The 23,645-nt window shown below is 41.1% G+C and overlaps 1 protein-coding gene across 1 annotated transcript in view; it reads right to left on the bottom strand.

Moving 5' to 3' along the window:
• The window catches only part of zmp:0000000660 (arf-GAP with Rho-GAP domain, ANK repeat and PH domain-containing protein 2), a 132,556-nt gene extending 109,854 nt beyond the window's left edge, over window positions 1-22,702 (bottom strand). The window contains exons 1-8 of the mRNA XM_039821848.1: window positions 22,568-22,702; window positions 18,582-19,486; window positions 17,922-18,004; window positions 13,993-14,069; window positions 13,605-13,669; window positions 12,200-12,562; window positions 11,258-11,327; window positions 1,028-1,148 (exon numbers count right to left, since the gene is read on the bottom strand). Of these exons, the coding sequence (XP_039677782.1) occupies window positions 1,028-1,148; window positions 11,258-11,327; window positions 12,200-12,562; window positions 13,605-13,669; window positions 13,993-14,069; window positions 17,922-18,004; window positions 18,582-19,429 (1,627 nt within the window). The 5' untranslated portion in view covers window positions 19,430-19,486; window positions 22,568-22,702. The remainder of the gene's footprint in view (window positions 1-1,027; window positions 1,149-11,257; window positions 11,328-12,199; window positions 12,563-13,604; window positions 13,670-13,992; window positions 14,070-17,921; window positions 18,005-18,581; window positions 19,487-22,567) is intronic.
• Between the last annotated feature and the right edge of the window lie 943 nt (window positions 22,703-23,645).

The following is a 23,645-nucleotide window of genomic DNA, read 5'->3' as shown; positions in this document are numbered from 1 at the left end:
TATAAGGCGCTCCGGATTATAAGGCGCACTGTCGTTTTTTGAGAAAATTAAAGGCTTTTAAGTGCGCCTTATAGTGCGGAAAATACGGTATGCTTATTTGCTTTCTTTCGGAGAGTGAAATTAAATTAGATGAAATGTTGGTTAAGTAAGACGGTGGAGTCAGGACCTCTTAAGCCTAGCTTAGCAAAAAGACTGGAAGCAGGGGGAAACAACTAGTCTGCTCTGTCCAAATTTAAAAAAAACAGCCCTACTAATTTAAGCTGTCTTATATATACAATGTGTATTGTTTTTTTAAATGAGTACTTGAACCGTGGGGTGCGTTAGCCAGCTAGCTAATTCTTGTGTCATTTGTGGTCTGATAAACAGCGAGAGAGCGAGCAAGGGGGATGAAACAAACAGAAATGTCTGTCACACTTTTAAATAGGCCATCTTTTTGAGCCCTCTTCTTCTGCAGAAGTATAATGGTTTTCCGACTGGAGAATTGGCGCCTTTCAAGATTTGGATAGTTGGATTTTTTAATTCAGACAAAGCCAGGCAAATTGTTTCATCTTATATCCAACTGTTATGCTAAGCTAGGATAAACACCCCAACTCTGTACTTATTGTAAGGCACAGACATGGTATTGATCTTCTCACATCACGCTCTGAACGAAGGCAAATTTCCTAAAATTTAGAACCATTTTCTTTACATATGGGTAGCTTGCAAAATGATTTTGAATGATGTAAATCACACTGAAAAAATGTCCTTTGAGAGATAAATGGCAGAGTAAACTGCATGAGGAGAGACAAAAAGGGGGGAAAGGGGTGAGGCAGAAGATTACCACATTTAGAGAGAGTGAGGTGAGAATGAGAGATCAGACAAACAGAAAGGGAGGGGGGGAGAAGGAAGGACAGAGAGAAAAACAAGGCTAGACAGGAAATCAGACGATCAGAGCAACAGAGGCAGACTGAGCAGCTAAACAGAACCAATAGCTGATAAATGGCTGCAAAATGCAGAAGAGAAAAAGTGAAGGATGCACTTGTTGTACCTTCTCTTTCAGCCCGGAATATGAAGGTCCGAAGGGAGGTGACTACCTCAAACTTGTTGTCACCCAGTCCTCGCACCTGTCTGACAGCACTGGCCATGATCATTCCTTTGGAGTACATCTCCTAAACAGAGAGACACATAAACAAAAGGATAAGAGCTGATAAAAACACATACTAAATAATAGGTATATAAACACATGCAGACACACACGCGCTTCATGGGTACTAATAATGTTATTGAATTGTTGCTTATTTTATCTGCATCTGTAGACCCACAATTATCGTATTCAACCGCATTGTTTGAATCAATAGATGTGTAATTCTGAGTTGTGTTATCGTCCACTAGGATCGCATTCAATTTGAAACGGCTTCGACAGACATTCTGCAACTAGAGCCATTATCCATCAATACAGCGTCAAATTTATTTGCAGAAATAGCTTCCCTGTTCCCTTTCAAGCAATAACTTTGATAAATGGTACAGAGCTCTTGGACAAGAAGCCTTTCAATCAAAAAGCTACTGCAGCAATACAAACAGGAACCACATAGTACGGGTTTTCATATGACCTGCATACGGTTAAGCAAGCCAGGACAGATTTGCATTGATGTTATCATTGTCATTAACACAAATAACTGAAATTATAGGTTTGAAATAGGTGTGATTTGAAATGGAGGGGCAGGAAAGTGAATCACATATCATTAAGGAAGCCCAAATACATAACACAGTCGTTTGGGTGTTAGGAGACACCATAAAACAAATCTACAAGCTGAAAACAAACTTCACAAATGTTTAAAAAGAGGCACGCTGTGGTGGGGATTTGGGTAAAGCACAGGAAGAGCTTGTTGGGTAAAGTGGGATTGGGCTGTGTGTGTATTGTTTCATTACCCCCATGTTTTTCCCCAGCAGCTCTAGTAGAGGCATCTAAATAAGGAGGATGTTGCACTGGAGGCTTCATGACCCTTTCTTACATTCTCCCTTGACAATGGCAATTAAAGTACTGGGTCATTGTCAATATGAAAAGGAGACAGAAGGGGCATAAAAAAAAAAGAAATCAAACATCAACATTATCACTTCTGAAGAAGCAAGGAAAGAATGGTACCACCAGCAAATCAGTATTCAAACCATAATGTGGCGAGTATAACAGAGAAATGCCCTTAAAGTAGTAGGAAAAAGCTAAGAACATGTCAGATAATGCAATAGTGTGAACCAGGGGATAGTACATTACGCTTCTGTAGCGGTGAAAATCACTGGGTTATAAAAAAGGAAAAGAAAGGGGTCGTTGCAGACATTGCATTATTCATGTCGATAATGTCATTATCATTGCAAAGTATGAAAAAAAAAAAAACAGACGTCCCTTTTTTTTTTCTCTGTCGCTCTTCAACGGGCTTGACCTGAATTTTGATTCTCTGTAGTCCTGAGCACAATGTAACGGCTTGTGGGGATTGCCATGCCCAATACTGTACGTTTGCTCTACTGTACTGCCGCCATCATATCCTGCAAAGACACAGTGCGAGGTAAGCAAAGGAAGGATGAATTGAGGAAGAAAAGGAAGTGAACTTCTGACTCCCTCTCGCCATTCTTAATTAAGCCAGTGACCTTGCCAGCCACAAAAGCCTATTTCTAGAGACCACAGAGCCAAAAATATACCAGCCGGCACAGTCAGTAAGGGAGAGCGGGGGCAGAGGGAGGGATGGATGGAGGGATGGAGGGAGCGTGAAATTTGAAAAAAAAAAAGGAGAAATTAGGTTTGTGTGAAAGGCCAAGGAGAGGACTGAGAGAAACAAAATGAAAAAGAGCGTTAAGCGATACAATAAAGAAGGGATAAAAACGGAAGAAGAGGCAACAGTGGAATTCCATAATCAGGGAGAGAAAGCAATGCAGCTGGAGGAGAAGAGAGAGGAAAGAGCATGTCGAAATGAAGATGCCTAAGAGGGTCAGGGAGGGGTCCTTCTCCTATTAAAACAGGATGTTAACAATGGCAAGAAGTGGCTCAACCTAATTACCGCCAGCCAGCCTTGTGCATTTCTCCCCCGGGGAGTTTCACACCAATATCTCCCCCACTTTCACTCTCTAAATTTAGACAGAAGTTAAAGGAAGGTGAGGAAAGGAGAAAGTAAGAGTCTGTGTGTGTGTGTGTGTGTGTGTGTGTGTGTGTGTGTGTGTGTGTGTGTGTGTGTGTGTGTGTGTGTGTGTGTGTGTGTGTGTGTGTGTGTGTGTGTGTGTGGATAAGCTTGGTGGCTGTGTGCTGATAATTATACCCCAGTATGGGTTAACGGTAATTAATTGTTTTAATTCTACTTTTGGGGTCATGAAGGAGAGAGTTGTTTAATTGCGAGGTGTGCATCTGTAAATACTCAGCCGAGTCAGCGGAGAGGCGATGAAAAGGAGCGGTCAGTGTTAAAGCCTTTGATTCAGACACAACGCCATGCATTGCAGCTGCCGCCACACACCCCCACCCGTTTACAGACTAATCTCAAGAGGATGGACTGCCAAGGAAGCAATGAGCCCTAACTATCTCTCTTTCTCCAATAACAAACACACCTGACTCACCTCCCTCTGCCAAAGATCTCCTCCACACTCATTTCCCCTCACCCTGACGTCCCTCCCACTTTCAACTCCCTCACTCCCACTTCCCTTCATTCTGGCCCTTCTCATATCACTACCCTCCCAACATTTGTCAACCAATGTCATTTTGCAGGGCGGTGTAAATTCTTTTTCTTTTGTGGAAGTGCCTATCCTGCGTGGATAACTATGTCTACTTTCTTTTCAAAAACAACCTGGTAAACTTCAGGAAACAATTAAGGCAGAGCAATGGAGCTAAAGCCTACAATAATGGAGGCAGCGTGTGGAGAAAGCAGGGAGGAGGGTAAAGAGGGTGGTAAGAGTTTTCTATCAGCATGAAGTTAAGGTTCTGGCATCTGCAAAGCAGTGCAACTTCAATGGAGGCATGAGGACACCAACTGGTTGGAGCAGAAAACTGCACCTTTGAGAAATTGCCTGTGGTTAACAATGCATCCTTGCTGTTTCACCAAGTGGGATGTCTTAAGGATTTTAAAGATGTTTCTTCCAGGCAGAGCTGTTGTGTCCAAGTAAGTCCAAATCAAGTCTTTATTAAGGTAGTCAGCAAGACGTTCAGGTCTCTAAAGGGTGACCATTGAAATGTGACATAACATTGTCATTTTAATCGTGTCAACAGGTTGTTGTTTTTTTAACATATCTGACATGAAATTATTTCATTCTAATAATTAAATATTGAGGGTGTGTGTCATGCAAGGCTAGCCTGGTACTTATGTTTTATTGTTCCAGGATTTTATGGAGTTCAAAAACTAACAATTTGGGTATCAAGTCTTGGGTTATGCTTAAACCTGCACTACTTTATTTTTTGGCCCATTGGGGGCAGTGCTGTAAACACAACATTTACACATCGCCTAATATTGTTGATATGGTGAACGTGTTAGCAAATAGTTGATTATTTATACATATACACGGAGCAACATTAGCATTTATTTTCAAGTCATGTTTGTGTTCACCTGATGAATGTTAGCAGATTCCAAAATGTAGAGTACAGTGGGTTTTTGGAGTTTATTTTTTATTTTATTTTTTTTTACTGAAAACAGCTGCTGCTGAGGCTTAAACACACAGCTGATGATAGCAGTGAGAGTGAATTAAAACAGTAAAGTTGCGGGCCAGAAAACCAAAACAATGAGCTGAAAGATGCTATAAAGCTCTGTAGCTGAACTGCAGAGTCAGGCGATAATTATCTGTGGCTTCGCCACATTAAGTGCCCCTCTCACTTTAAGTCCAGTGCAGACCACTAATTTGCAGCAAGACAAAACCATTTTAGAAAGTTGCAGGGAAAAGTTGCAGCGCTGTGAACTGGCCCGTCTCAGCTCAACTCAAGCCAACTGATGGTGTCACCTGTGACTCAGTTTGTCAGTGAATCAGACAAATAAAATGTTGTTTTCGCTGTTTCGCTACCAGAAATGAAACTGTAGCAAGTATCTCACTATCACTGTCCACATTCATATTTTAAGATGCTACAAATTTTATCCAGCTACAAAAAAGCCTCAAAAGCCAAAAGTTAAAAACGTAAGTACAGAGAGCCGTTTCTATGGAGATGAGACACCGTCATGTCTAGTTGCATTGGTGTAAACTAGCAGGTTTCAGAACGTCGCAGTCCAGCAAATTGCAAGTAGTTGCAAGTTTGAACTTGTGTCGTCGAAAATCTTTGGTGTGAAATAGGGCTGTTGGAACAAATACCAAAATTTGAATATAATTTGAATAGTAAAAAAATGAAAACTATTCGAATGCTGAAATTACAATTTGAATGGGACTTTTTTTTTTTTTTTTTACAAATATGTTGGCAAACGTTAGCTAATCTCCCTCTTCTCGCCTTGGCCTACCCGCATGTGTCACTTATGTCACGTCTTATGAACAATAACTTAGCGGGCGTGAGAAACAAGGAATTGTGAGGTCTAAGCTAACATTACGTACCGTACGTTAGTACAACATTACGGAGCTAACGTTACGTACCGAGTTAACTTAGTACAAGGGTGAGTGACAGGCTGCGGCTGGAAATCGTAACAAAGGACGGGAAATGGTTTTAACATGACTTTAAAAATCGACATCCACCAAGCCAAAGTGCTTATGTTAACATTAGTTAGCTCGTTCTTGTATTCTAACTGCGTTGCAAAGTATAGTAACGTTATCGTAGCGGGGTAATGTTAGCTGCCCTACAGCTGTTAGTTATAGCTTCGACTTCATAGATTACCTTCTGGTACCTTCAGCTGGATTCTCAGTAACGTGACAATCTGCAAGAAACAGGTTGCTTTTAAATTACTAAAATAGTAGTGACAGCACGGTTTGGCTTGGTTATTAATGCAGATAGCATCGTTTGTTACTTACCTAGTTTATGACAAATCGTTTCGGGTGTACTTTCTAACATGATGTCATTGTGCTAACCGAGCACCGTTAGCCTTTACAACAATGCCGCTTCACTACACTTGCTAGATAATGTTTCATTACAGAGTTCTCTGTTGATTTGTATTTGTCGCTGTGTGCTCATGGTGGAAAATGAATGTTAACAAAGTTGTGTGCAGGTCCCCTCAATGCCAGGCTGATGTTAGAAGTCTCTCTGGTGGACAAAACGTGTTACAACAACCACATGCTTATAGTATATAGTGGCACTGACAATGCATAAGCCTGAGTAGTGTTGTACATGTTATTTAACAGGCTGCAATTGAGCATTAAATATTCGAATATTATTCGAATATAAAAAAAAAAAATCAAATGGAATTTGAATGGTATTATAGAGGAAGATTGACAGCTCTAGTGTGAACTGGGCTTTACACAGTCATTTAAACCTTTAATATAAAAAATATTGATGAGTGCTACTCATCTAAAATTTTAAATTACTACTTTGCAAGGGATCAAATTCAAGGTGGTAAATTAACCTGATGGGTTGCACTGGGGTGAATTCAAATTATATCTATTCATAAATGTCCCTCTGTATAATTAGGAACTCTTGGATATCAAAATATGACCAGGCCGTGCTATGCATAGCAAAATAAACACGTGGAAATGTATGAAATCATGAAAGAAAATAGTTGGATTGACTACAGATTGCTACTAAATATGTATACAGTACCTGCAGCAAAGGCATCTTGGGAAAACACAGGAGAGAGTAAGCAGAGGAGCTTTCAGGCTTGGAAAGAGAGAGCTTTTCAGTGTCAGACAGACAGACAATCAGGCAGACTGATACACTCGAGACTGATCCCCGATCCTAAAACCTCATCTCCCCTTTGGCCTCCTATTCAGCCTCCACCCCCCTCCCCCATCCTCTCATCCCTTCATCCCTCCCAGTCATTCTCCTCACTTCCCTGAAGCCAGGCTTTGGACAGTTTTCGCAAACACACACACACACACACACACACACACACACACACACCCCCTCGGGCCCCCGAAGACTACATCTCAGACCCAAAGTGTTCTCCCAAGTCAATCCCGGTGTTGACGAAATCAGGCGAAAGGGGTGATTGATGAGACAGACTGGATACAACCATGCAGAGAGGGAGAAGTGAGACTGAGGATCTCGCTACTCTCCCACGCCACCTCCACTACCCCGATGATGACATCACCGTGGCCAGAGACCTTTAAGCTGCGACTGTGATTAAGTGTGATTAGTTCTGTCTGGGGCTGACAGATCCCAGAGGATTTTAAACTACAAGAGAGTTTTTGGGGTGTTGAAAGTTTTTAGAAAGAGAACAAGCATGGGAATGTTTCAGTGTGGAGGCATTTTTATTTTTGTGTACGGGTAGTAAAGATTGGACAATGATAAACTGATAAAACCATGCTGATATCAGTCTTGATGTCGGCTCAGAGCCCAATCTAAAGTCTAGTGCAGACTGCACACTTTTTGCCACACTTTGTGTGCACAAGACACATTTTTAGGATATGAAACAAAAGGCCTAGAGCCCAGACAGATTCTATGTAAATATAGCCAACATTAGGTACCATGAGCTACTGGTCATACCAGACCAAGTTGGTTGTAGTGGCAAAAACCCTGTGTGTATTGAACGGTGCAAGTTTGTGTTTTATTGCTAATGAATTTAACTTTGTATTTGTAAGGGAAGGTACTTAGTTGCACTTTAAATGTGTCCAATACCATAAACTACTAGTTTATTACCAAATCCGCAAAACTGACATTCTTATCATCCTCAACTGTACCTAACTGTTAGTAATGCTAACATGCTAAATTTAAATAGTGAACATGGCACACATCAGCATGATAGCATTATCATTGTGGCTATGCTACAGTAGCACTGTAAAATTAGCATTTAGCTCTAATGTGACAGCCTCAGATTTAGATGTATAGATGATAGCAGCTTGAGTAATAATAATAGCTACTGATCAAGCTAGTTAGAGTCACTCAAGTAGTTTAGTTTGACTTTATTTCATTTTTTTAAATCTTGATATATGTTAATTCAATATGTGATGACATCATACATATGATAATTCAGGCATGACACTATTTAGCGACTTTTACAAACTGTGCAGGCTTTAGCTACTTTCCATTGAAAATAGTTGGTAAAAACTGATTTAAGTTGGAGCACCTAGGAGACGGAAGATAAATCGTATCCAATCCATTTCGAAAATGGATTGGAAATGGAGTAATCCTATCATCAATAGACCTGGTCTGAGATCAAGCGTGTAGGTTTTGCACCCCTACATACGTACACATAACAATATGGGATGAAAAATAACTTGTAATGTGAGCAGTACAGCGCTTCTTGTAGACTGCACTCAGTATAACAGCACAAAAATAGATGTATGTCTCTGCATTGTGAGGGAGAGAAAGCCAACAACTCATATTTCAATTTCTGACATAAAGTGGTGCTGAGAGACTTCCTCTGTCCATGCAATCTTCTTCTACTCCCGCGCTCACTCTGTGGAGGTGGCATTGGGTGGCAAACAGGGTGGTACTTGACCTCAGCTGGCCACAAAAAGCAGGGATGACAGAGAGATTGTACTTGACATCTGTGCTCACCCGAAACATGGTGAAGCCCTCTGCTTTCTCAGAGAGGTGAGTCACATTGGCAGGATGACTTTAAAAAGTCTAAACAACAATCTTTGTTCCCCTTCTTACACACACACACACAGGCAAACTTTCATCTTTCCAAAAAACTGTTGTGCCTACACCGACAGTGACGAAGAGTATAAAGTGCTGACTCGCTGGCCTCCCTGCCGATTCCCACTCTGCCGGCGACAGAGCGTGTCCTGATAAATAAAGCAACAAATTCGATGGAAAGAGAAAACGAGGGGAAAGAGAGAGAGGCAGAGGGAGCGAGAGAGCATGGAGGGATATAATTAGCAAGTGATTAACGAGCAAGCATCAGACAGGTCCCACATCATTGATTGTGATGTTGTGCAACGCTGCTGCAGCGAAAACAAGCTGGTCCTGGGAAGGGGCGCAGAGGTCACACACACACACACACACACACACACACACACACACACACACACACACACACACACACACACACACACACACACACACACACACACACACACACACACACACACACACCACACACACACCAACACACCACCAAAATGTGTTTGTTCTTAGTGCAAGATACATCCAACAGTCATTAGAAAGAACATGAAGGTAAAGCACATTATGTCAGATAGGTTATGGCCGCTTGAGAACACAGAATTAATACATTGAAAGCCTTTTTTGAAGGATAATACCAGGGTGTATGAAGGTTTTAGCACCTCAAATATACATAATGTGTACTAAAAAGTTGTAAATGCATTGTCTCTTCCTTTCCAGGAAGCCAAAAGAAACTATTCATTTATGTTCGGTATAAAATCAGAGTTCTGAAATGTACTTTAGTTGTGTAATTGATCACATTAAACATTGAGTGTACAACAATATCTACGATAAATTTTTGTCAGTTGTTACATCATTGTTGCGTGATAATGCAATTCAAGGGCAGACTGATTTGCAAAGTCTGCACTGCATTACCACTGTGGCTGGGTAGCGAAGCTCTAAATAGGTTTTGAGTACTGATTAAAACATATCTGTAGCATTAGGTATTGAATAGAGTCAAGTATCAAAAGTTGGCATTGACTGCTTGGTCCGATTCTTGTTAACCTAAGGTTTTATCAGACATTTCCCAATATTATATTTTATGTAGGTAGTTCTGTATTTAATACCAATGCACAGGGGTGGGGGAAAAAAATTATTATTATTATTATTATTATTATTATTGTATCGCGATATTTTTTGCAACATTAAAATTGAATGGAGATGAGCAAACAGAGAAATGTATCTTTTTAGATAAAACAGATTTTGACAACGTTTTCCTTTGGAGACCTCATTTGGAATTGGGAAAAATCTGAAGTTGGAAAAAAGCTAATAAATGCAAAATATATCACAGAATATTGCAATATGTTTAAAATTGCAATAGTTTTGTATTGTGACATAAGTATCGTGATAATATGGTATTGTGAGGCCTGTGGTTGAGTCCCACCCATACCGATGCATTGAGCAGTTTGGCACATTTTGCTACATGACAAAAAAGGGTTAAAACACTGAATGACTGTAGCTGCCACACACATATATTGAAGAAGAAATGATTTAACATTCTGGCATTAGAAAACATTTACAGTAGTAATTAGTGTTGGATGCAGAATCATGCAATATCACTGTCTGGGTTGTGTGTACAGCATCATTGCATTGGCAAAATTGTTTACAAATTTAAAATATTACCCAGCCCTAATTACCTCACAATAATAATGCAATTTTGGAAAAACATTAATGTAGACATGATACGTACTGTATTGGATTACAAGTCAAATGAATTAATAAATAAAGCTAATGGAGGCTACAGACAAACATACACCATTCTAACACAGTGTACAGAAATGTTACCTGTGATGTAAAGTGTAGTGGTTTGTAGCAAATGGATGGGAACAAGCTAAATTACAAATTCAAAAGAAAGAATAAAAAAAAAACAGCTCAGTAGTTCCAAGGGACACACATGGTCACATATAACGATATTGTCCTCATTTACAGTTGAATTCAAAAACTGTTTGTAAATGTTGGCGCTATACAAAAACATTTCCAGACTAAACGGGTAGATAGAGCTGCAATGATTAGTCGATTAGTTGTCAACTATTAAATTAATTGCCAACTATTTTGATAATTGATTAACCAGTTCAAGTTATTAGATTCAAACTTCTTAAATGTGAATATGTTCTAGTTTCTTCACTCCTCTATGACAGTAAACTGAATATATTTGAGATCAGACAGGAGGAGAATGAAGAGAGGTACAGGGAGAGCGAAATGCTGAGGGAAGCAAAAAGAGAGGTCGCTCCCTCCACCTTCCCTCTCCTTCCTTTCTCTGGGAACTGGTCAAGTGCCAACATCAATGTACTCTACTGTATGGCGGGGCGGGCACAGAGAGTGCTGGCCTGTCATGCGTGGCATAATGTCGCTCTGTCCTTGCCCCCATTCTTTACCCTGCCAAGCTAATGATAATGATGATGATGATGAGAATGAGAAGGAGGAGAAGGGAAGGGAACACTCAGATCTTGGCTCAGCTGCTCATGGTATAGATTTCTGTAACGGGGGAATGACTTCGGTAGTGTGCAGGTGGAGAATGTGGGTGTGTCAGCAGGAGGAGGGAAGGGAAGTGTTAACATGTGCATGGGTTTTTCTCGCACTTACCTTGTCATTGTTGTAGTACGCCAGACTCTCGCCATCGAATCTCACCCACCTCCGTTGAAAAACACAATTTCTGCAAAGAGAAGGTGAGGTGCAAATTCAATCCATCGGAGTTGTTCAACCAAACTCAAGTTTTGAGTGAAATAAGCAAAACAAATCTAAAACTGTCAAGACAGTAAGCCAGTAACTAAATCTGCTCTGAACAGGTACTCATGTTTCATCAAGAGTGCCATTGATTCATTAACATCAAGAGTTCTATCAACATCTGTCAATTAGCATAATCAAAACAAATGGGCACTTCCAATTTGAATATGCAACAGCCCAAGGGCAGTTTGCCAAACCTATGCAAATCAGGTGGTGAAGGAGAATGTAGAGTAGAGTAGAGAGTAGAGTAGAGTAGAGTAGAGTAGAGTAGAGTAGAGTAGAGTAGAGTAGAGTAAATGATGGATCCAAGAGACTCTTGGAAAAAAAGCCAAGCTAAGTCAAAGCAGGCATATTGTGCATCTCAATACTACAAGGTCATATCCCATCTTCCTTTCCTTTCTATGGTGCCATGTATTATGGATGGATCTGCTTCGGGCTTCTGTATATAATACCATTTATCAATTTTAAATGGTTATCAAAGATAAAAGACACAGGGGGAAGCAGAAAAAAAGTGCAGCGTAAAGCATCTGCAAAAAAACAGGAAGCAGTAGTTGACTGACTGCAGTGATGTGACGGGAAGTAGCATGAGGCACATTTTAGGTTGTTTGGTTGTAGAACATGATAGAAAAAAGAAGTATGCATAACATTGCTTATGCAATGTGGAGCTGCAGTAAAACTGGCATTCATGAGGATTTCATGAAGATCCATGTATCATTACATCAACTAAAAATGAATGTCTATCGGATAATCTGAACGGAGTCTCTAACGACAATTATCATCCTCGGCAGAACTGTAACCTACCCTTGAGGCGACAGTTTGTCCAGCCAACCCACTTTGAGCACCTGGTGTTTGGGGGCTCCATAGAAGCATGCGTATGGAGAAATATCAGGCAGTGCATTTTTACTCAGAACCCCCATAGCGTCTGCAGGCTCCGAGTAGAGCTCACACTCCACCATGGTTAAAGATCCATCCTTAGGTCCAGAGGAAGTTGGTCCCACAGCATGACCCTCAGGGCTCACTAGAAAACTTTGGTCCAAACTGCCTCGTGGCAAAATGCTGGCACACTCGTTCACTGTTGAGTATTCCTCTTTGTCGGGGTCTGGGATAGCTGGAGCAGGGGGAGACCTTTGTTCCTTGGATTCTTTCCATTTATTCATCTTTTTTCTGGAGGAGCATAGATAGCATTAAAGGAACAGTTTGACATTTTGGGATATTCTAATAACTGTTTTACTTTAGGAGACAGATGAGAAGATATTATCGCCTAGCTCCATAATTAGCGTACAGACATGAAAGTGGCATTGATCACATCTAACTCTCGGCATGAAAGCGAATAAGCATGCATCCCAATATGTTAAACTATTTCTTTAAGAAGGCTTCTGTCATGTATAGTATGTAGGAAATATACAAGTATTGCCCAAATATGACTGGATATATTTTTGATTTACAGTGAAGCCTAAGAATCTATCTTTTTTACTTTTCTACATGTAATAATGTGCTACACTCAGAGTAGTAACTACAAAAACGGAATTAGTGGTCAGTTGTAAATTTTCTTAAAGTGCCCATATTATGAAAAAAAAAAATCACTTTTTCTAGGATTTGGGGTGTTATTTTGTGTCTCTGGTGCTTCCACATGCATACAAACTTGGAAAAAAAAAACATCCATGCTGTTTTGAGTGAGATACGGGTTTCTGAATGTAACCTGCCTTCAGTCTCCGGGTGAGCTGTTCAAAATCAGCAGGGTTTTCTACGTCACTAGCCGAAGCTAACAGCCCCCTCGTTCTCAATGGCAAAACACTGCTACAATACACACTAGTTCACCATCATCTGCAAAAGAACTACTTACATGTCCCTGTTCTGGTATTCCACGCAAAGTTGTAAGTGCGCCCTCGTTTAGAAGAAGTCTACCGGCTAATCCTGCCTTGTACTGACTGAAGTTGTAGAAACAAACAGCTAGCTGATGTGATCCTTACCTAGCTACTGCGCATGTGCGAATCCCAACAAAGATGGTACAGAAGTGAGATGTCTCACTCTGTAGCTAAAATAGATACCTAAAAATATGGTGTTTTTTGAAAATTAAACCATGTAAACCTATTCTGGTACAACCTCAAAATACAGTTATGAACCTGAAAGTGAGCATAATATTGGCGCTTTAACATCTAAAAATAACCAGAGCGTGGGACAGCAGGATTACATCAGCATACCATACCTCTGTTTCTTCTGTTTTATCTTGCCCTTAAAACCCATCTGCAACCCATCTTTAGCGCCTTGGTCCTATAGAGCACAAAATAGATTAACATCAGATGAAAAGAAAGTGTCCATCTTTCAGTCAGACACTGTTATCGTGTTGGTGCACTAAGCTATGTTGACTTTAGTGGCTAGGTGACATTTCCATTAACCTCAGGAGGCAAACTGAAACAAGCACATTTCCCCACTCTGCTGTGTGTCCATAGTGACAACATGAACACTGAGAGGGAGGTTTGGTGTACAGACTGTGGTTGAAACACCGCTGATAGTGTTGAAGATCTGAGAAATGTCTGTTCCTCTTTGGTAAGCTGCTACTCACTGTCCACTAGTGGGAGTGTACGCTGTCTTACCGGAGTGCTTTCAGGGTTGTTGTACAGGAACATTTCTCCATAGGGAGCAATAGGCGTCAAGGTTCTTTGAAGTGGAGCTAAAAAGGACACAGAAAAAACAAAAATGTGGTTTTGTCATTGCATTGAAACTTGCAGAACACAGTGTGAAGGCCTAAACATGGTGAATGAAAGTAAGGAGCTTAACAGGATTGTTCCAGTTAAATTTTAAATCACTTAGATGTTATAGTGCCCTTTGATTAAACCAACTCATTGATCTGAATAAATGTGCCAACATTTGATCCATGTAAGCAGTAAACCAATTAAATTTTGTTTTAGCGTGCCTATCTCTCTGCCTCGTCCTTTTCCTTGCCCAACTGGGAGTACGATCCTCCTCAGTCCCTGCCAAGGCCATTTCTCTGTCTTGGCTGCTGCAGGGACCGTGGCCGGTGGAAGTGAAGGCAAAGAAGAAGAGCGGAGAGACTCTGGCCAGACACTATTAGTCTGGAGACCTGGGGGCCACCCTGCGTGGGCTACTGCCTGTCACTGTGAAAAATGACACCACCCTCTCCTGAGGATTGTGAGGGCCAAAAGACAGAGCCACGGGGCTAGACACACACATAGACACTGGTGGAGAGGCAGATATGCACACAGACAAAGATCGAAATACACTCTGACACATAAACATGCCTTGAGACAAACAGACATAAAAAGGATAGACAGTCAAATAAGTACACACATACTCACGCCAATACAGATGTGAATGTACTACTTTTTAAAGCTTTACTGACACACACTCTCAAACAATGCAGGCCATTACAGAAGGGCACAAAGGTCATGTACTGGGCTTGGTAAGCTCTATGATGGGGTCAATTCACTTGATGATAAAATCCACTCCAACACAGCCACCCTCTCTGCGGACAGGCTTGGTGGGCAGATAGCAACCATCAGTCATCATCTATCAGCCGACCTTCAGGCCACTCACGATTTTCTCCGAGGGCCTGCCGGACGCTACTGTACTCAATTCCTGTCTGATTCCCTCTATTCTTCCCTCACTAGCTCGGCCTCCGGTTTCTGCCTTTGTTACTTCAAGTCGACCACACTGCTTCTTTATCTGCTATTGAACAGACTCACTCTAAAGTCGCAAACTGGGAAGAGACCTAGATGCCGCCATAAGTTTGGAGTTAGTGAGGAGATTGATTTTGTTGTGAATGAAGTCTGGGCTCTTTTAAGTCAGGGAGTTACAGGTCAGAATGTTATTATCAGTCCTCTGTGTCACTCCCACACTGAGCATAGAGGAGGCACAACTGTCACCATCTAAATTTAAATTAGTCACCAAACTGGTTATTGTTTCAGCCACAGGCTCCCTGAATTAACTGGTGACTAGTTGAAGACTTTCAGTCAGGATTTAGAATGCATCATAGCACACAGACGGCACTGGTGAAAATTACTAACGACCTTCTAACTGCTGCTGACAAAGGACTTGTCTCCATACTTGTTTTATTAGATCTTAGTGCTGCTTTCGACACTATAGACCATACCATCCTGTTACAGAGACTGGAACACTTAGTTGGCATTAAAGGAATCGCACTAAGCTGGTTTAAGTCCTATTTCTCTGAGCGATCCCAATTTGTTAACATTAATGATAAACCCTCCAAGTAAGCTAAAGTTAGCCATGGCTTTCCTCAAGGCTCAGTGCTTGGACCAATTCTATTTTCCTTATATATGCTTCCTCTAGGTAATGTTATTAGGAAACACTCAATTAACTTTCACTGTTACGCAGACAACACCCAATTATATCTGTCAATTAAGCCAGACGAAAGTGGTCAGTTAGCTAAACTTTAAGCGTGTATTAAAGATATAAAATCCTGGATGACCCACAATTACCTGATGTTAAACTCAAACAAAAAAGTTATTGTGATGGGACCAAAGCACCTCTGAACTTCATTATCTAAAGATATAGCTACTCTGGATGGTATTGCCCTGGCCTCCAGCACTACTGTCAGAAAGAGTTATTCTCAAGATAACTCTTGTTATGATTTGATACTATAAATAAAATTGAATTGAGAAAATTAAATGATGACAATTAGGATAACAATAATAGGGGTTGTTATTTTGAATGTTGCTACTGTTGCTGTTAGGTTCCTTTTTACTAATATTTTGTAAGGTTGACTGCAGATTTCTTTCTTTGTAAAAGTAAATATCCCCTTAAGAAAGCTAATGCAATATATATATATATATATAAAAAAAACATGAGCAAATACTAATATAAAAAGTACTCTACAGTAATATGAAATTCCCCATCAGCCTCAGCTGTACTGGTGCTAATTAGAAAATCTTAGCATGTCTATTATGATTTCTCTAGTATTATATTAGCGCAAGCTTTGCCAGCAATTTATGAATTTATGAAACAAAAACAACAACTTTGTTTCAAGTATTGTTTGAGAATGTACAGTAAGCTTTCTAGATCTGCAGGTTGGGCATAGTTGTGAACATATTATACAATTATAACAATAATACAACTTAATTGTTTTCCATACATTTTCTGTCAGATCACTTCTCTTTTCGGCACTAGTACATACAGTCTTTTCTTTGTTCTGAGGTGTGGCTTAGCACTAACAGAGAATTCCTGCTAACAGTGTGATGTGTGTGCACCAAGTTGAGGTTTGTCAACACCACAGCACAGTCACAGAAACAATTACCCTACACATGTATAGTGCTTAAAAAGGGAAGTGCATTAAACTGAGCAGTGTGTGTATATGCCACTGTACGACCATGGAATTATTATTACTGTTTTAGTCATTGGTGATTAAATGATGATTTGCCTAGGGTGCTGTGTTGCCACAGAGCTGCTGAAGAAGCACTAGTCAGACAAGTGATTTCTCAATGAAATTTTTTTTTGGGTGTGGGGGGGTGATAACTAAAATTCGGTTAGCCTCCAACAGCAAGTTTTGGTTGAATACTGTAAGACTGCACTGCTCTTTTTTCAAGTTTTGGATCTCATCTCTGAATAAACTTTTCAAATATGCTCGGGTAAAATGATAAGTCAAATAACACCTTGCTAGACCTTGCTGTGAAGGGAAATTTAGCTTGCTAGTCGAGTTCCCTGTTACCCTGCTCTGGGACCGTCTTGGCTCCCTCTCTTCCTCCGTCTCTCAGCCTGTTTTGCATCCATCTCCTCTTCCTTCCTCCCAATCCACTATACTGTCTTGCCGTTCTCTCAAGTCTCACTCCCTGTCTTGTTCCACACAGCGAAAAAGTTTGGAAAAACAAGGCCTACTGTACCAAGAGACTGCTGCAGTAAAGGTACACGGAACAAGGATGGGGTAGCCAAAAAAAGGAGCGTGAGGGGAGATTAAGTGTAGAAAATGGACAGAAAACTGTTGATATGCTGCAGATGACTGCAAGAGAAAATGTCACAATGTGGTCAGAAATTGTCCCAAAAAGACTGACATGGTAACAGGCGTTTCACGCACACATTCATACAGACTGTCGTCAAAGCGATGAGTCAAATAATCCTGGGAGAACACATCAATCTCAGCACAGAAAGCAGCTCACGTAGTATCTCGTCAGATGAGACATGAGGGTCGACTAAGCCCAATAAATACAGCAAGGGAACAGGAGAAATTCAAAACATATTTGTAGTGGTTGTACTACAAGCCTGTGTGTTGTTAGCAAAGTTAAACAACTTCTGAAAAACTTCGACAGGAATACACGCCAGGGTCTCGCTGAGGGACAAGATGTGAGAGAGCATGTTCCCTGTGAGACGTGCGTTGAAATGGGGGCGACGCTGTTTCCCACGACACAGCTGCTGAACACCCCCACCCCACCCACACGCTACCCTCATCTCCCCTCGTTTCTTTCATACGGGCAAACAACAGCACCGTTGACTCTACTGCCGAATGAAATATTCATGGCAGAGATGAAGCGGAGGCAGCTGAAAGACGGTGTACCTTTCTGTATGCTACTTGCACCGATGGGACCTTCGGAGCCGGTTAGCTGTTCAGGGCTGGTTGTTTGCGCTGATGGTGCGCTCCTGAGGACAAAGAGAAATCAGTCGATTAGAACCACCAACGCAGCACGTGGGAAAAATAGGTAACACCATTTAGGCGTAAAGGCTTTCAGAATAGAGATGTGGCACTCTGAAAGTTTGTTTCACAGTTCAAAAGTAGAACAATGTATAGCATGAGGTGTAATAATGAATGTGAAATGCAGAATTGAATATTAAATTACAGGCCTCAGGTTCTCCATCAGTGTAAATATGAATGCAATGTCTTGTTTTCATATTCATTCATGCCATGGCAATGTGCAAAATGTATTTCTCCAGGTGATTTTCACTGTGTTCTTCTAACTTGTTTGGTAAGTTTTCAACTGCTCATAAACTTTTATTAAGTCAAACTTTATGCTCAAAGAAATAGTTTTGTTAAATACATTCCTTTGCTTTCTGGCTGAGAGTTAAGTGAGAAGATGACACCACTCTCATGTCTGTATGGTAAATATGAATCTACCGCCAGCAGCCGCTTAGCTTAGCACATCTCATCCAACTCTCTACAAGAAAGTAAAGACGCACATCTCCCAAAATGTTGAACTGTTCCCCCAAGTTTAACTCTTACCTGTCCAGAAGTGGCAGAATGGTCTGATTCGGGATTTCAGGGACGGGCCGGTGCCTCAGCCGATAGGAGCGAGTGAGCCGTGGACCTAAAGGAACCGTGAAACTGCTCTGTGCCTCATAGATGGAGTTTTCCACCATGTCACCTTGAAAACCACAATTGCCTTCAGTGAGCGTTAGGTGGTGGACCTCAGCCATACAGGGGAAAGAGTCGGTGCTGGACAGTGAGGGATCCTCTGAGGAAATCTCCCAGTCTGAGGGCATTTCAGATATGGAGAGGGACTCACTGCTGCTGCTGCTGCTGCTGCTGCTTCTGGAGGACACGGAGGCAGGGACACAGGTAGGTTTAGGCAGCGATGTTTGGATGTTCTGGGGATTGCGCGGGGCCGGTTGAGGCGGGCGAAAGTATCTGCTCTCTGGGACGTCTGGAATTTCTCTTCCCAGTCCTACTCCTGGAGGCAAAGTCTGACTGCTCTCCAACTCGTACTCTCTCGCCTCCTTTGGCTGCTGGTGCTGACATGAAGTCCCCCTCTTTTTATCCTTCAGGAAGATATATCTCGGGTGTAGCACGGGTTTCCGTTGGCACTTCCTGTTTTCCACCCCTCCCTCCTCCTCTTCATCCTCCTCTCCACCGCTCGGCCGCTTCACCCCTAGTGCTTCCAAACTCCGGAGGATGCGCCTACGATGGCCTGTTGGAAGCACGTTAAACTCCAGGAGGAGCTCATCTGTGAGGTCCTTGCAGTCTTCCAGAACTTGATAACCTCTTTTCTGGAAATATGGGGTATACTGGGACAGGCGGAGGGTGGACAGCCACTCCACGATCTTCTGGCTAGGCTCTGAAGGCTCCAACATGATGCTCAAGTCTCAACTCTGCCACATCTGGAAGACCTTCAGAAGATGCTTTAAACTCTAGACACAAAAAAACAAACAAACACACATTTAAATATGTGTTGGGCCAAGAAAAATACTGTAAACTTAAGAGGCTGTAAGTGCCCTCAAACAGAATATTTGCATGACTCCACTCTTGTACCATAGACAATTATTAGCCTTTGAAACATCCATTAACTCTAAGAGGAATACTTTAAAATATCTGTTACACTCTAATTTTGTGCATTTTTCTACAAGCCAAAATGATTCATAGTGGATATTGATTTTATCTTATCTTTTACCTTTATACCACTTTGATGACATTATTGGACCTCATCAAGGGAAAAGTTCAACACTTTGGGAAAAGCGCTTTCTTACCAAGAGTTAGATGAGAGGATCGATACCACTCTCATGTCTTTATGATGAATATGAAGCTACAGCCTGGAGACGGTTAGCCTAACTTAGCATAAAGCAGAAGGGAAGCACTGGAAACAGGAGGAAACAGCTAGTCTATGTACCACGTACAATAACTAAAGTGTAAATGCAAGTTATGGTTTTAGACTCCAGTAAGTCACCACGACAGGCCAAGAAATAATTTGACACATATTCCCCAGTAAAACCACAAATGTGTCATTGTCACCTTTCATTTTTGTACAACGTAAATAAACTAAATACACCATATTAATTCCTTAGCTTTGAAAAAGGTGCTGGTATGCAGGTTTTTCTTTTTTCACCCCTGTTCCAAGCCTTTATGCTGAGCAAAGCTAACGGTCTCCTGGCTGTAGCTTCATATTTACCTTAGAGAATAACATTGATCTTGTCATGTAATATCAGCAATATAGCAAACAAGCCTGTTTCCCAAAAAATGTCTCTTTCTTCTTACTCTGTAAAGATCCAAGATGCATGTGCTGTACAATCAACAATAAGTGAGCAAACATGCCGGCCAACAAAACCTAATCTAAGTTTGCAACACTCCTGGATGAAACAGCAGGAAACAGCAATAGCTATGAGGAAATAGCAAACCACCATTAAAGTGTGGCTCTATAGTAAGGTTTTGGTAAAAGACTTTATACTGATATTTGAATCAAATAACACACAAACTGGATTTCTGCAGAAAGGCCAATTGATAGCTTTGTCTCTTTTTTTTCTCAGCTCTTAGTTTTAAAATGAGAGCTTTACATCACAGCTCACTGCCTAGCAACATACAGTACAACCCTTGAAATGGCAAGCTATTGTTAAATGTCCGTTTCCTCATGCTTTCACACAGTCTCTTCAAATTCAAGCAATGGTTAATTGGGTGGCAGAACTGCTGCCTCTTTCTCTTAAACACACACTCACACTTTTAACTCAGGGGAAGATACATCAACATCTTGCATTGTCCACTTCTCTTTTGCGTTACAAACCTACAGTGCACAGGGGACATGAAGTGTTACTTCTGCTTTCAAGTAATCACAATCTTGTGGCATATGCATAGGTTTACATTTGAGTGCTTTACTGTGCAAGTAGTTCACAGAATAAACATGAACAGAAAGTGACCTTTATATATCTTAAACATGAGCCTGTGATAACATAGCATATCTTCCCCTTTCATATATTTATGCACAACAATCTGATATGATAGATGTGCAAAAAAACAAGGGCAAAATCAATTTTCTCACAGTGTTAGGTTGACATCAGTTGTGTTACTGTATGCTCAGATGCCTTTTAAAGCAGACCTTTTTTACCTAGTGAGCACACACATCACACCTTAGCTGCTGCATTGCTTTGTATTTTTGAGCATTGAGAACAGAGGCCCAGCTCCACACGACTGTTGGCCTATAGAATCTATCAGGCCTGCACAGCTGGGTATTGCAGTGTTAACATGCAGGGACCTGTATTGGCTAACAGCCAGCACAGGCATACGCCAAAGCTTGCTCGCACATTTGACCTGGCCTGCACTTCATCTCTGCCTTTTAGCGCTTCTACACCCACTCACACAGTGCAAACACATACAAACTACCCAGAGTGGAGCACACATATTCAGCAAACATTATTAAGGGCTAGATATAGGAGTTTTGATCCACAGCTACTGCCCCGTGTCCAAGCCCACAGAGTGTTTAGATCAATAGAAAAGACCAAAAAGAGAACTTCAAAGATAAACAGCTTGCACATCCCACATGGGCATAGGAACATATGAAGCTGTGTGTGTGTGTGTGTGTGTGTGTGTGTGTGTGTGTGTGTGTGTGTGTGTGTGTGTGTGTGTGTGTGTGTGTGTGTGTGTGTAGACATTAAGATACAACTGGAGGCAACACACGTCTACACAACCTACTGACAGCAATATATTAGAGCTAGATATTGTGTCCTCTACAAAAATAAAACTGTCTGAAAGCATGGCTGTCAGCCAGCACAGGAGGTGTGCTACACCCACTAGGCCCACCACAGGTATGGTTACACTGAACAAGTGAGTGAGTCATACTGTAGCATGCACGCCCATGCATGCACACCAAGACATAACTACCTCATACTTCTGCACACATAGCTCAGCCAACCAACTTTGAACAAAGTCCAATTTGTGTCCCCTTCCTGGTTTGAGAAAAAAAAATACCTGTGCATGCTTTGCACTTGGTGTGCCCTGTTGACATATTCTCTACTTCAGTATTACGTGTTGTTTTGAGGATACCGTCACACAAACCTGTATTAAAGAATGTAATTTAAAACTGTAGTTAAAAAAAAAAGGCTTATAAAGCTATAGTTTTACAAATTACACTGCGTTGTTTGGGCAGAAGTGTGTTTTCATTAAAGGCACATCGTGCCAGAGAGGTTCGAACGTGTGAAATGTGTTAATTAATGTGTTTACACTTGGGAGGAAAAAAGTAATTACACCACTATGAATATAATGTAACTTGTCAATTAAAGTACGCGTGACGCAGTTTACACTTGTTTGAATGTGCCTAAATTACCGGTAAGTGGTGCAAATCGTTTCTTGCAGTTCTGACGCGTGGAAAACAGCTAATTTAAATTTAAGCTAGTTCATTTCAATCTCGTGCACACTTGAGTCAGTTTTTGATAAATAAACACACAACACTTGAAGTCAGGGTGTTTTACGGTACGTCGCCGTCCGTCCGGTGGTTTGAAAAGGCTTACCTGAAGATTTAAAACAGGAGGCAACCTCCAGCATCATCCGCACATCTTTGCGCACTCGCTGTGTCCAGTTTCTGTCACATTTTATTCCGCTCGGAGTCTCTGTTGACTGTCGCGAGCCCTCAACAGCGTGCTTACGCACTCGTCTGTTTCCGCTGTGTTCGGTAACTCCACGCCCATTTCAGCGCAGGGCGAGGAGTTCGAAATGCCAGCTGTGAAGTACAGTCACCTTACTTTCATTTGTGCTCCTAAAAACTCTTAAACTGAAGGATTTAATAGTGTTAGTGCTGTGGTGGACCTTGTTGCAAGTTGTCAATCCTTTTGCCGAGATTGTTATAAGTGAGCCTGTTTCTACAAGAAAGTGCGCTTGCGTGTAATAAGCACCGGAGAGCAGCAAAGAGGAGGCAGCTCGTAATGTTTTGCTGGGAACACTTGCACGTCCCAGCTTGATCCTTAAGGCCCCAGGGCCCCCAGGCTACGCATTCAACTCGACAGGAATGCAACAGGAGTCCTGAGGGAAATAAAGAACACATTTAGTTTCATTATTTTCATCTATCATTATTTATATGATGGGGTGGTAAAATACAGTATAACAGTGAATGTATACTTAATATGGCATAGCTGTATAACAATAAGAATTTGTATTTCAGACCTGACATTTAACTGATGAACAAGACTTTACATCATTCACCCTGAATAACTGAAGAGGAAAACCTCGGACTTGACCATGACCTCCTATTTGGCCCAAAGCCCATATGTAAAACAGAAAGTGAATTGGCAGTTAAACATTGGAATCAAAGTCAAAGTATCTTTATTAGTCTCCCTAAGGAGAAATTTGTTTTGGACACTGAGATAAATTGCTGCACGAGTTACAATAGAGACACACAACAAGCACAGGGTTTATTTATTTATTTATAGCTTTTATTTTGAACATGTAAATACAATACAACATCCAAAGAAAATAGTAATGTAAAAAAAGAGCAGTTAAAAAAATAAAACTCCATAATTTCTTGTACTTAAAGACCTATTTACACATTCAAAAAGGATTAGGAAGAAGTAAAACTTATGTACTCCTACCCCT

Source organism: Perca fluviatilis, chromosome 14 (assembly GCF_010015445.1).
Source record: "Perca fluviatilis chromosome 14, GENO_Pfluv_1.0, whole genome shotgun sequence".
In the NCBI taxonomy this organism is placed as follows: domain Eukaryota; kingdom Metazoa; phylum Chordata; class Actinopteri; order Perciformes; family Percidae; genus Perca; species Perca fluviatilis.
This window is presented reverse-complemented; position numbering and strand designations above follow the sequence as displayed.